The 13,910-nt window shown below is 40.4% G+C and overlaps 1 protein-coding gene across 1 annotated transcript in view; it reads left to right on the forward strand.

Annotated features, from left to right (window-relative positions):
* The window catches only part of Tmem131 (transmembrane protein 131), a 143,887-nt gene that overhangs the window by 64,066 nt on the left and 65,911 nt on the right, over positions 1-13,910 (forward strand). Inside the window, exon 4 of the mRNA XM_027386850.2 lies at positions 1,402-1,470. Within this exon, the coding sequence (XP_027242651.1) occupies positions 1,402-1,470 (69 nt within the window). The remainder of the gene's footprint in view (positions 1-1,401; positions 1,471-13,910) is intronic.

Below are 13,910 nucleotides of genomic sequence, written 5' to 3' on the forward strand. Positions count from 1 at the left end.
TTCTATATCTCCTGGATGAAATTATATCATTTGGAAACTTGCACTCTTGTGAATTATGCACAGGATGGAAATATAGTGGTCTCTGATTGATAGTGTCTTATGTCTTCAAACAAAAATATTAAAATCCATTTTGAAAGTTATTTTAGTAGCTGACTGCATTGTTTGTTTGTTTGTTTGTTTGTTTGTTTGTTTTTCAAGACATGGTTTCTCTATGTAGCTTTGGAGCCTGGCACTTGCTCCATAGACCAGGCTGGCCTTCAGCTCACATAGATCCACTTGCCTCTGCCTCCCAAGTGCTGGGATTAAAGGTGTGTGCCATCACCACTGGCTGCTGATTGAATTTCTAACTTCATGGTACATAAATATATGACTTTAGGTATGTAAGCACTATATTCTCCCAAAGATCCTTGGTGTCTAGTATCAACTCAGAAATGGTACTCTATATATTTAGGCCAGAGCATCATAGATCATTGTGTTCGAAAGTCTTCATTCAGTGTTTGAATTCTTTGAAAGTTCTAGACCCTAATTCATTTTTGTTTAGTCCTTTGCCACTCAGTTGGAATGTGATTGTAATTTTTATTACCATATTTTATCGAGTTTGTACAATTATACTAACAACTTATTCATCAATTTACATAAAAATATAAGGAAACATGTTAAACTATATTTTTACCAATTATATCAATCAAGTAAGTTCTATTATTCAGTCTACTGAGAAATTTCTATTTTCATATACCTTTCTGTAAAAAAAAGTATTCCAATTCTTTTCTTTTCTTTCTTTCATGGTTTGTTTTGCTTCATTTTGTTTTGTTTGAAATAGGATTTTGCTAGATAACTAAGGCTGTATTTGAAGTCATAATCATCCTATCTCTAAGTTCCAAATGCTGAAATTACAGGCACTTAGAATTGGCACCACTACATTTAGCTCATTTGTTGCAACTCATTCACTGGTTTCTTCTAACATAAAAGAATGGCCTAGACATTCCCAGTAGAACATTAGATTCCATTAATGTTTTTCTGTGTGTGCAGGTTACACTTGTACATTGAGGCCAGAGGACAACCTTAGCTGCTGTTCCCTAGGTACCCTCCACCGTGTTTTTTAAGATACAGTCTATCATTGGTCTGAAACTCACCACGTAGACTAGACTATCTGCTAGAGAGCCTGGGGGATCTTTTGGCATCGTTGCCTCTGTGATTGCAACCATACTGAGATATTTTACATGAATTTTATATCCAGCTCATATCCTCATGCTTGCAAAGCAGGCACTTTACCAACTGAGCTGTCACCCCATCCCAGATTCCAGTTCTCTTGAAATGCTTTCTTGTGACAGAAGTCAAGCATCTGATTATGATTTGCAAAATGAAAGAGCTACTTCTTACACTTTTTCTTTTTCTTTCCAGCATTTCTCTGTACCGGGGTAATTGCAGGCCCATAAGATTCGAACCACCAATGCTGGATTTCCATGAACAGTAAGTAATTTGGAATTGTAGGACTATTTTATTTGCATTTCTCTTGTCCATTGCTTGTGTTGACTGTGTGAGAAAGTTACATGTTCAAGTCTTAAGAAAACAAATGATGGTTGAAGCCCTTTGAAAGTAGGAAACAAGTATCTGTTGAGAATCTAATATAACATAAACTTTGAAAGTGAAAAATGCTCACACACTCCAGTCTCTGGTTCAGAGGATCTTAGCATGAGAAGTAGCATAAGCCTTTAAGCCTCTTCTGATAAGCACTTCATTTCTGGTGTTTAAACTTTTTCTTACTGACATTTTGAATGACATGAATGCTTTTAAAGAACATGTGTCAGTACATCAACAAATACTATGATCTCCAACCCCAGATGGAAGATTAAAGCAAATGCCCCAGGTATGTCTGAGCACAGAACTGAGTTGTTTTCATAACCCACACACTGGGTCACCTCCTTCCTTAAGGACTCTTGTTTCACACAGCTCAGATACTAGAGAGAAACAAGTGTGCACCAGTTGCAGGTGGATGAGGAGGGCCTCTTACATTGTTTCCTGTTACAGAAGAGTCTTCAGGGAAGAGCAAGCCGTACGTGTAGCACAATGGATCAGAGTCTGCAATAGGAAAGAACGTAGTCTGGGGTTTGGTTCTGTGTATACATGCATTGGCAGTATGTTTTGGTGTGGTCAGACTATTTGTGCAATTTTATCTTTATTTTTCCTCACTTATATAAGTAATTCTCTATACTATAAGCCTATCCTTAATGAAATTTAAATGCACACACATTCCTGTGGGTTTAATTATTCTCCTGTCCTTGAGAATATGGATTATTTCTTACTCTTCTGTCTTTATGTTGCTACCATTAGTGAGTATCTAAGCAAAAAAGCCAAAGTTTGAGTTTAAATTTTTTTCTTTTTCTTTTTAATTTAAATTAGAAACAATCTTGTTTTACATGTCAATTCCAATTTCCTCTCCCTCCCCTGCCCCCCACCGACCCCCTATCCCATCCCCTTTCTGCTCCCCAGGGAGGGTGAGGCCTTCCTTGGGGGATCTTTAAAGTCTGTCATATCATTTGGAACAGGGCCTAGGCCCTCCTCCATGTGTCTAGGCTGAGAGAGTGTCCCTCCATGGAGAAAGGGCTCCCAAAGTCCATTCGTATACTAGAGATAATCACTGATCCACTACCAAAGGCCTCACAGATTACCAAGGCCTCATGACTGACACCCACATTCAAGGGGTCCGGGTCAGTCCTATGCTGGTTTCCCAGCTCTCAGTCTGGGGTCCATGAGCCCCGCCCTCCTTGTTCAGGTCAGCTGTTTCTGTGGGTTTCTCCAGCACGTTTAAAATTTTGAGACTAATAAATAGGTAGAAGTTATTAGACCTGTGCTTTGTTGAATCAAAGGTTCGGAACCATTTTTACAGCGTGGTGTCTACTGCCAGTTGCCCTTTCCTCTGCCGGAGAACCACTTTGCACTCCGCCTCCACAGGCAGCATCCAATTGTATCAGTGTTTTAGGTATATTCTAAGCAGATGGAAATTTTAATTTTCTTTATCACTCTCAAGATTTTATTTAGCTTCTTTTGCTATAATAAACATAATAAATAAATTTAAGTTATCTTTTTGATAATTTCAAATATATCTTTGTGTTTTCTGAAGCATGGCTGGGTAATTAGAATCACCCAAGAATCGAGGGTGCTTGATAACCTTTGTTTTCTGATGATGATATTCTTACAGAGATCATGGGTTGAGGGGGTGAGTCATGCGGAGAAGAGTATATGTATTACTAAATTGAGTCTGTATTCAGAATCAGCCACAAAATAAGTAAAATTGACTTCTGTTCATAATGTTCAGATAGGAAATGAATGATTATATTGTTCTGCAAAAAGGTTAAGAATTGTTAGGATATAATCCTCAATAAAACTCAGGAGAAGGTAGTTATCTTTCCTAGGCAGTTAAGCAGTGAGGGCTCTACTCTGATGTGTCATGCTGCTGTCTGTCTCAGGGTGACTGCCACTCCCATCCGATGCCTGCAGCACTGTTGTGACATAGCAAGGGGACCTTGGCCAGAAGCCGGCACTGTGGTTGTGAACCCTCAGCCTCTCAGAACTAAAAGGAAATACATTTATTTTTATGTATACATATATAAATATATATTTGAATTTGCATGAGAGATAGCTCAGGGATTAAGAGCACTGGTTGCTCTTTTAAAGGACCCAGGTTCAATTCCCAGCACCCACATGGCAGTTCATACCTGTCTGTAACTCCAGTTCTAGGAAATCCAATACCATTACACAAACATGCATGCAGGCAAGATACCAATGTACATAAAGATAAAATATTTTTTAAAAATTTTTCTGCATATCTGTATCAATGCCATGTGTACGCATGGAGGCCAGAAGACAGTGTCACATCCTCTGAAACTGGCATTAGAGGTGGTTGTGAGCCACCTGGGAACTGAATTCGGATCTTCTGGAAGAGTAGGAAATGCTCTTAATCACTCAACCATCTCTCCAGCCCTTGTTTGTTTGTTTGGAGATCAAACCCAGGGTCTGTGCATTCTAAGCAAGTATTTTACCACTGCATTGTGTGTGTGTGTGTGTGTGTGTGTGTGTGTGTGTGTGTGTGTGTGTGTGTGTGTGTGTGTGCATGCAGACCCAGAATTCCTATTCTTTATGAATTATACAATCTGTGATACTCTGTTAAAGCAGCACAAAATGTACTAAGACAGGTGCAGTGATAAAATGTACAAAATTCTTAATTCAGTTATAGCCTACATCACAGTTTTCTTTTAAATGGAAAAATATTTAGTAAAAAGACATATATTTATCAATATGGTTAATTCTTAAGATAAAGGCTTTTTTTTTCCTCTAGTAAAATTATGTTTGAATGTGTTCTCAGAGAAGGTAAGCATAGACTAATGAACCCCATGCTAACACTGTGGTATTAAATAATATTTGATATTCTATGAAACATGGAGGTGAAAATGAAGATAGCTTGCAATACCTAGTTTTAGTCTAAATCAGTGAAAATTCCAGTTAAAAAAATTAGTAACTTAAATCTAGTTGTTTTCTGCTCCATTTGTTGTTTTGATTTTTGCTTTTTGTGTGGTGTGTGTGTGTGTGTGTGTGTGTGTGTGTGTGTGTGTGTGTGTGTGTGTGTGTGTGTCTTCATTTATGTGGCTAGAGATAGGGTCTTCCTCTATTACTTTTTGACTTTACTGTTATAGGCAGGGCTGTTCACTGAATGTGGAGCTTACCAGTTCAACTAAACTGCTGGTCAGCAAGCTCCTGGGATCTGCTTGTCTCCAAGCACTGAAATTCTTACATAGGTACTGGGGATCTGCACCCCAGTTCCCCGTACTTGGGCAGCAAGAGCTGTACTGACAGAGCCTTCTCTCCAGCCTTTCATTTGTCTGTTGAGGTTGCTCATAAATTACATTTGAGATAAAGAAATTCTCAGTTATAGAAAAATACCTGAACTGAAACTAAAAATTCCTGTGCTGTTTGTCTCTCAATTCTTTGATTAATGCCCCACTCCAAAACAGGAGAAATTGGGATAAAGTTAAGCAAGATTCTGAAATGATGATTTTGGGGGTGTTTTATTCTTTTCTTTTTGAATCATATATTTCTTTGGTAGTGGATAGACCCTCTTGCTTCTGTTTCCCTAAAACATGCAATTGCATATGAGAGTGTTCATGGGGAAGCAGGACTACAAGTTCAAGACCAGCCTGGAATATAAACTGAGACCCTGTCACAAAAATCCAGAGTAGTGAGGCTGTTTGTTTTGCATGTAGGTTGCAGCATTTTATAGACACCCCCTCAAAATTTATGTTGGTCTGTAAGAGCTTGTAAAGGTTGGTAATCACCATTATAAAACTGGGATTTTGTTTATTATACCAAGTGGTACGTGCTTACTGTAACAAACTTCAAAACAAAATATTTGTGAGGGCAAGAAAGTGAAGAACTACAATAGTCTGACCACTTAGAATTTCTACATTTGACCTGTTGTCTTTCATGTCCTTCTGTGGATTTATATTTATTTAAATTTATTTTTGCATGTGTGTGCTCTGTCTGCATGTATATCTGCAGGCCAGAAGGAGACATCAGATCCCTTCCCAACCATAGATGGTTGTAAGCGCAGTGTGGTAGCTGGGAATTGAACTCAGGACCTCTGAAAGAGCAACCAGTGCTCTTAACCTCTGAGTCATCTCTCCAGCCCCACATATATATTTATTGAGTCACAAAAACACAACCACATTTTCTAAACATACTATTAGCTAACTTGCTTTCAACTTAATGTATAAACTTTTGTTTCTTTATTATTTTTCGTGGTGTTAGAGAACATCAAATTATATGGGTATATTTGTTGGATTCATTTGCTGTTTTTAATTGTTTCCATATTTTGTGATCAGTGCTGAAACTAGTGTGTATACAGTGTGACTCTTCCCTCAAGAGAAAGTCTTAATGAAAGGATATACAGAATATTAAAGTTAACCTTTAGTAACCTTTATGCCTAGAAAAGAATTTGGTGTCATGAACTAGAGGCAGCTGGTGGGAATAGTAAAATCTTCCTCGACTGGAAAAGAAGCAGATGGGCTTTCTTATTGAGACTGGCACTGGTCATAGAGAAACTGAAAACTCATGGGCTAAGAGAAACTTTGTAAGCTTACTGAAGAGCCATGGAAAGACAGATGAACTTCAGCAAAGCATGAACAAGTCAAGCATGACGAAGTTAAGATCAGGAAAAGATCCCCAGACCAGCCATCTCCTGTGCTGCTCCAAAAGCAGAGAAGTGTTCGGTGTAGTCTGATATTTGTATTCCCCAGCCCACTACATGTTGAAACCTTATCCAGAATATGATGGCATGTGTGGTGATACATTTTTTATGATCTAATAAAGCTTACCTGGAGATCAGAATGCAAAGCTAGCCACAGCCATAGAGGCCATGCTGGGCTATAAATGGGAATTAGAGCTCACGTCTTTAATCCCAGCACTAGAAAGAATATAAGGAGCCCAGTGCAGTCTCAGAGAGCAGTCTGTTTTTTGGCGGAGAGCACTACAATGTGTCAGTGAGTCTGAGGAGCAGTGCATTCTGGAGATGCGGTCTGAGGACAGGATTGCCTGTTTGTTGTGAATATTGGTAGAGGTAAGAAGAACTCTCTAGTGGCTGGCCGCTTTGCTTTTCTGATCTTCAGCTTGAACCACAATATCTGTCTCTGGGCTTTTATTATTGGTACTACAGGTATGGGAAAAGTAGAGTCTTTGCAAAGAACGTAGCTATGAGCGGGGACAGAGTCCTCATGAACAGGATGCTCTTATAGCTGCCCTGCCCTGTGTACCAGGTGAGTGTATAGCAAGGAGGCATCATCTGTGAACCACAGAGGAACCCACCAGAACCAGAATTTCCTGGCACCGGAACTCTGAGAGACATTCCTGGTAGTTATAATCCACAGAGTGTATGGCATTTTGTTACATTTTCTTAAATTAACTAAGACATTGTTTTACCATTATTTTAAACATTTCTATGTGTAGCCTAAGAACATTAAATGGAATGTGTTTTATTACACAAAGATAGAACTGGGGTTACAGAAGGTATTTTGTGGGCAGATGGGGAAACATACATAGTGGAGTTTGTTTGGAGAATTAGAACCTGCTGGGGATCTTAAATGTGTGTGCTGAAGTATATGTTTAGCAATGCCTGTGTGGGCATGTGATAGGCTTGGCTCATATGGTTGTGGGAACAGGTTAAGCACTCATTGAAGAAATGGTGAATAGCTGGAACTGTGAGGAACGCTGCTGATCTTTTCCAGGCAGGCAGCAGGAGATCCTGAGCTAGAGAGAGCAATTGAAAGTCCAGTTGGTAGAGAAAAAGGCCTAAGCTGTCCATGTGATTAGCAGCCCCACCTAGAATGAACTCCCTTTGGACCTAAGTCAGCTGATCTGCAGAATGGCTCCCAGAAGCACCTGCATTGGTATTTCAATAGCTTGAGGAAGGTATGTATACTATAGAATAGTTGCTGGCTCTCTTGCCATCTCCAACTCACAGGAGAGATTCTAGGAGTGTCTGTAGTCTGAGAAATGCACTAGAAAGGAATTCTTGGGACTGTAATTTAGTCCAGCCTGGGTATTAGCACCCAGCCACTGTGTGGATATAGACATCAAGATTCCTAAATTTAGCGTTCGTGTCTCTGAAAATGGACAGTCTCATGGTTGAAACACTGTGTTTGGCAGTTTTAGAGTCCAGGCTCTTTGAGACTCAAACATAACTTCATGACAAGAAACCGAGAGTATGTTTTCACTACAGAACCTTATTACTAAGTGGCTTCAGGAAGTAACCAGTTGCTAAAGGAAATCTAATGTGTGAGTTCACATCCTCTTTCAGAGTTACATGTTTCCCCCACTCTCAGAAACATAAACCTTGTTAGTTAATGGAAATTCGTCCTGCATTAATCTATTTTCTTTCTGCCTCCAGACATTCCTGCATTTCTTAATTGGGCACTAAGTGAGAAGTTTGAGATCAGAACGCACTGTAGAATAGCTCCCAGAGCTTGGTCCTGTTACCTGTAGACAGCTACCCCTCCCCCTGCCCCCCACCTCCCTCTTCTGGTTTTATTAATATATGTCCAGTTTTGGGTTTTGGTTGTTTTGTTTTGTTTTGTTTTTCAGTTGTTAACCCTTGGGGAAGTGACCATGTCCTTGCCTCAGGAGCAAATTCTATTTAAGTTAGTTATAACATTCCCATTCTTGTTTGGGGTCAGTTCACAGGTAGATATGACCCAGTGTAGCTAGGAGTGTGAGGACAGGTCTAAGGGAGTTCTGGGAAGGGATTTTTCCCCCACTGTTAAACATATGAAAGAAGCACCCCTCTTTCATGCTAGATACCATATTGGCACCAGGGCTGCTGTGGCAACCACCCTGTCTGTCATCAGTGAGGAGTGCTAGTCAGAGGATAAAGCCAGGGCACTTTGCATAACAGCAGAAAAATGGAAAGGATCTGTGCCCCTGGCAGCTCACTTGCTCCAACACTGCCATGTTGGCCTTTAGTTAGCAGCACTAGTTTTGTCTTCTTGGTACTTTGTGGAACATATGGCACTCGTCGTCCTGCTCCTTCCTTTCTCTGCCTGCAGACTTTTGAGCACACAGCCTACACATTTATCATATCTGAAGCCCCCTTCCCTTAAGGCAAAAATGAGACTGATTCAGTTGCCGCCACAGACAGGCAGGTCCACATTATCTAATGGCTGCCAGGACTTCTGTGTCTCTCACCTTTGCTCACTCTCTTATTCTCTCATTACCAAGACCTTTTCCCTACAAGGATGAGATAAGCCCTGATGACTGCTACCATCCTGTCTTCTGTAGCCTTCTTCACTGGGAGACACTGGCTTCTGTTTCTCTGATCTAAAATATCTCAGGATAGAGTAGTGGTCACCCCAGCTAGATTCATCGTCCAGTCCCTGAAGCAGCCATACAAGAGGCATGTATCACTGGACATAATGCTAGGAGCCATTCTTAAGTTTGTCAGGGTTTCATCAAGAGAGGGAAATCATACATTGGGCAAGCAGCTGTTCCTATTGAAGACCACCATAGATGCCTTGATTTCTTATATCCCTGATGAACAGTTTAGTAGAGTTCAGCCCGTTGTGTAAAACAAGCCTTCACAGCTGCCACATACAGGTAGAAACTGCCTTCTCTCTGTTTCCATGGTATCTTCCTGGACACACAGAAGTGGGATGGATCACCACCTAAAATTTAGTTTGAAAATCAAGACTGATGATGTCACACACATACATACCCCAAGAGGGTATGAAAAGTTCATCATGCAAATACTTGTTTAATTTAGGATGGTGTTAATATATACTCTACACACACACACACACACACACACACACACACACACACATACACACACTCACTCACTCACTCACATTTTTCTTTCCATGAAACTAACAGTCTTTGGCTGGTGGATTTTGACTTTTTGGCTAAATGGAAAAAATAGTTTATTTTTATATTTTAAAAAGCAACATCATACAACTTTTTAGCCTTTAAAAGAGTTTTGAAAAATGGATATGGGCAACTGAGAAGGTGGTGTTTAAATCATAAGAACACACCCCAGAATTTATTTTGCTCAAGCAAACAAAACCCTCAAGAATACTGTTGAGTCTCAAAAAAAGGAAGCAGTTGCATAAAAAGTGATAGTAATAATTTTATTTAATCATAATGTAACCAAAGTAGCATTTTCACAATGAAATGGGAGTAAGCTAAATGTGCTGGTGAACAATTGATACATAATTACATGATTTTTTAACCTATCCCAAAGATTATGTACATAATGACTACTTTCATGACATTCAATACCATGTGTTCAGACAGGAATGTACACCGACCTGTTAAAGTGGTCCCAGGAAATATATCACAAGGAACTTTCACTCCTGTAAGCTGAAACTTTTCATGAGTGAGCACTGCATCTGGTTTTCTTCACACAGCATTCACCAAATTGTGGTTTATGTTTTAATCTTTTATGGTTCTCTCTTAACCTAGCACAAGTTTTAATTAAGCATCATTGATTTGTAAGTGTAATTGGTACTCTATTCTGGATAGTTTTATGTCAACTTAACCCAAGCTAAAGTCATCTGAGAGGAGGGAACCTCAAATAAGAAAATATCTCCATGAGATCAGGCTACTATAGGCAAGCCTATAGGGCATTTTCTTAATTAGTAATTGATGGGGGAGGGCCCAGGACTGGTGGTCCTGGATTCTGTAAGAAAGCAGGCTGAGCAAGCCATAGGGAGTAAGCCAGTAAGCAGCACCCCACCATGGCCTCTGCATCAGCTCCTGCCTCCAGTTTCCTGCCCTGTTTGAGTTCCTATCCTGACTTACTTTGAGGAACTGTGATGGGGAAGTATAAGCCAAATAAACCCCCTTTCCTCCCCAGGTTGCTTTGGTCATAGTGTTTCATCACAGCAATAGAAACCCAAAGTAAGACACATACTCATAGTAACATAGCCTCCCTTTTTCTTTTTCTGTATTTTGTGTATTGTTTTTTAGTTCCTTTGGGATTTGGATTTGAAGCTGGAGTTTTGCATACACTAAGCACATTCTCCATCACTGAATCACACCCTTGGACCAGCCTGGGCTCCCTTAAATGTGCTTAGAACATTTACATTAATTCACACTTACGCAAAACTATCCAGCACAAAGTCTGTTTTTCAGTGTGCTGAATATTTAATGGGATCTGTTATACTCCTTTATCCAGAAACACTGGCAACGCAGCCCCCAGCACTCTGTGTTCAACATTTTGACATTGTAATGCATCATTGTTATGTACAGAGTTCATGCTCAAGAACCGAATGACCAGTTGGGTTACGAGAGAGAGAGAGAGAGAGAGAGAGAGAGAGAGAGAGAGAGAGAGAGAGAGAGAGAGAGAGAATTGCAGAGAACCTCAGTGTTCTGAAGTAAGTTTATGTGTGGGGCACATTGATAGCTGTCCTCTCATGACTGGCTGACCTCCATCCTGAGAGGCTAAGCCTGCATAGCTATAGCCCAGAAAGAGATCCAGGATCAGAGTACAGTTTCTAGTGACTGTACATGACCTCTGTATCACTGTAAAGTTTAAAAAAGGAAAACATAATTCTGACCGTCACAAGTTAGGGACCATCTAACGCAATGAAGCTTTCTGGAGAGCCCACAGCAGGCCCTCCAGCAGGTCTAAGAAACTTTGCTGGAGAGAGAAAAGATGGGAGATCTACTTGGCTTTTATTGTATTGCAGGGTAAGGTGGTAGAGCAGCCATGGTGGTGTAGTGTGGACTCTAGGTCTTCTCATTAGCCATGAGAGCATATAGGCTCTTTTTTGTCCCCTTGCTCAGATGTGATGCAAGAGGGAAGAGAGTGGGGGAATCAGTGGGGCTTGAAAACAGCCAGCAATCTGATATCAAAAGTGGAGTTCCATTCGTGACTACCTGTGGCATCTTCTAGTTTCAGGCCCCTTATGAGGCGGTAATAAGACATTATCTTGCTACTTCCTAGGAAACCTGGTACTAATGACTGGGATTGTTTCTACTATTCTCTAATGTTCATTTCACAGAACATACTTCAAATCAAATACATTTAAGATTTATATGTATTAGTATTTTGCCTGCCTTAATATATATGAACCACATGTGTGCCTGGTACCTGAAGAGGTCAGAAGAAGGCATTGGATCCCCTGAAACTGGAGTCACAGACAATTATGAGCCATAATTTAAGTGTTTAGGTGCTGAGAACTGAACCCAAATCCTCTGAAAGAGCAACAAGGGCTCCTAACCATGCTTCCAGCCCCCACTTAGCTTCTCTTGGCTTTCTTTTTTTTTTTAATTAAATTTATCTTTGATGTTTAATTTCTATTCCCTCCTCTCTCCCTCTCCTTTCTGGTTTCCAAATAATGCTCTAAAGCAATCTGGGCTCTGCTGACCTCCCTTTCTCCTCCTCACCCAAGTCATTTATGCCAGTGTTTAAATGTTTTCTGTTTCCATAACAACACCTTTCTTTCAAACATTTATTGTGAACAGTAAATGATGTTTGGGGTAGAAACTTAGTTCACTGAATTCTTTGGTTTATAGAATTATTAGGTGCAGAAAAAAATGGCTTCAAATCTTCAGTTTGAAATCATTGCTAACTAGATTTAATGTGTACACTGAATACGTTGTTGTCAGAAATAGGTTTCTTGTCAAATAAGTTCAATGTATGAAAGGTATTTCTCTCCATTACTTTTGGTACTTTTGGAAAATCAAGGAGCCTCCTTTTTCCAAGAGCTTTTTTTTTTTTTTTTTTTTTTTTTGTGCCTTGTAATTGTTTTCCCCTTCTAATCCGTTCTTTCACACAAGGGTTTATGACATGTGTTTGTGAGAACTGTAGGGTTTTGTGGTGATTGAGTGGTATGAAGTGCTGAGCTGATTTGGACCAGGTTCCTGCCTGTGGCTGTTGAATAGAATGCTGTATTATTACCATTCATAAGGCTTGTCTAAGGGTGTTTGGGAAACCATCGCTGCAGCTGTTTCCTGCCATTCAAGTGTCACCTTACTGTGACAAGGGAAGTGTGCCACTGACCACAGAATTGCAGCTTACTTTCCAAGCTCCTTTCTATTTCCTAGATGTTTCCTCCCAATTCTTTGGAGCCTTAGACTCCTCTAGACTCCTGACAATCCAGAGTCTGGACAGTAGTTTGTTCTGGTCTTGAAGCACAGAGAACAAATGTGTGATGGCTTCAGCTGTGTTCATCTATAAATATCTCCCAATGTTCCCTTTGACTCCTCTGTCTGGAGCAGCCAATAATGGAAACAAACAGGACCAGCATTGGCAAGGGGCTGGGCATCTGTTTAGTTTTATTTTTAAATTCAACTTGTCTAGCCAAGATCACACATGCTGCTTGTGGTAGACAGAACTGTAAAATGATAGGCAGTATTTCAGGCTTCTAATATACCTATATGCGCCTCTTAACATTGTCAAACACTCATCCAAGTATTGCTATAACTAAGGTTCTAAATCACATGCCCTTTAAAATGGAGAGATGTCTGGGTGGGCCAGACCTAGACCCAGAGCCTTCAAAGTCTGGCTTGAGAATCAGGAGCTGAGTGTTGAACTTTTGAAGGAGAGGAACTTGCTACAAAGTTTCTTTTTGCTAGTTTTTAGAGGGGGGGAGGGAGGTTTAGAGCAGCATGAGCTGTGGACTTTGCATTCTGCATGAGAACCCAGCCTGCTAATAATTTGCAAAAGCCTTGTAAAACCCTGAGCAGATAAGCCAGCCCATCTTAGGAAGTAGTACAGTAATGAGTGGCTGTTGTCTTTAACCACTGAGCTTGTAGTAATGATGTAGTGTTGTGAAGGAATGTGCTGCCTGTTGACAAGCATTCACTTTTCATGGCCCAGAGTTCTCAGGTCAGGCTGGACAGGGAAGGCTCTTCCTGCAGTGGTATCCTCTCTGCTTGTGGTGTGGGACTGCCCAGAGCTTGAGAAAGTCTGTCTTATGTGAACATGCACACCTACAGTAGCCTGCTGGTGCCCCTCCCACCATCTTCTCTCTGTCTTCATTACTCCTGATGTTCATAACCCTTCTCTCAGCAAGGGTTTATCAGTGGTCCAGGACCTTTTCTCCTTGGTGCCTCAAGAAGAGGACAAAGCCAGGCGCAGCAAAGTTATGAATCAAACCTCTTCTGATCCACCCCCTGCGCCCAGGCTCCTGGAACTACCACACTTGTCTCCTTGAACCCTGCCATATAGCAGGCTATCCACAACCTTTAAGAAAGAGATCTTAAAGTCCTTGTCCATCTTACACCCTGTCTTTTTATCTTAGTTGAGATTAGTTATACTAAAGTTGGACAAGAACAAATTCAGGAGAAGATGACTAACAGCCACTTAGCCTTCAGTCTGCTTGAATTGTAGAGTAACAACTTTTTTTTTTCTTAGAAAAGTG

The sequence above is a fragment of the Cricetulus griseus genome, assembly GCF_003668045.3.
Source record: "Cricetulus griseus strain 17A/GY chromosome 1 unlocalized genomic scaffold, alternate assembly CriGri-PICRH-1.0 chr1_1, whole genome shotgun sequence".
In the NCBI taxonomy this organism is placed as follows: domain Eukaryota; kingdom Metazoa; phylum Chordata; class Mammalia; order Rodentia; family Cricetidae; genus Cricetulus; species Cricetulus griseus.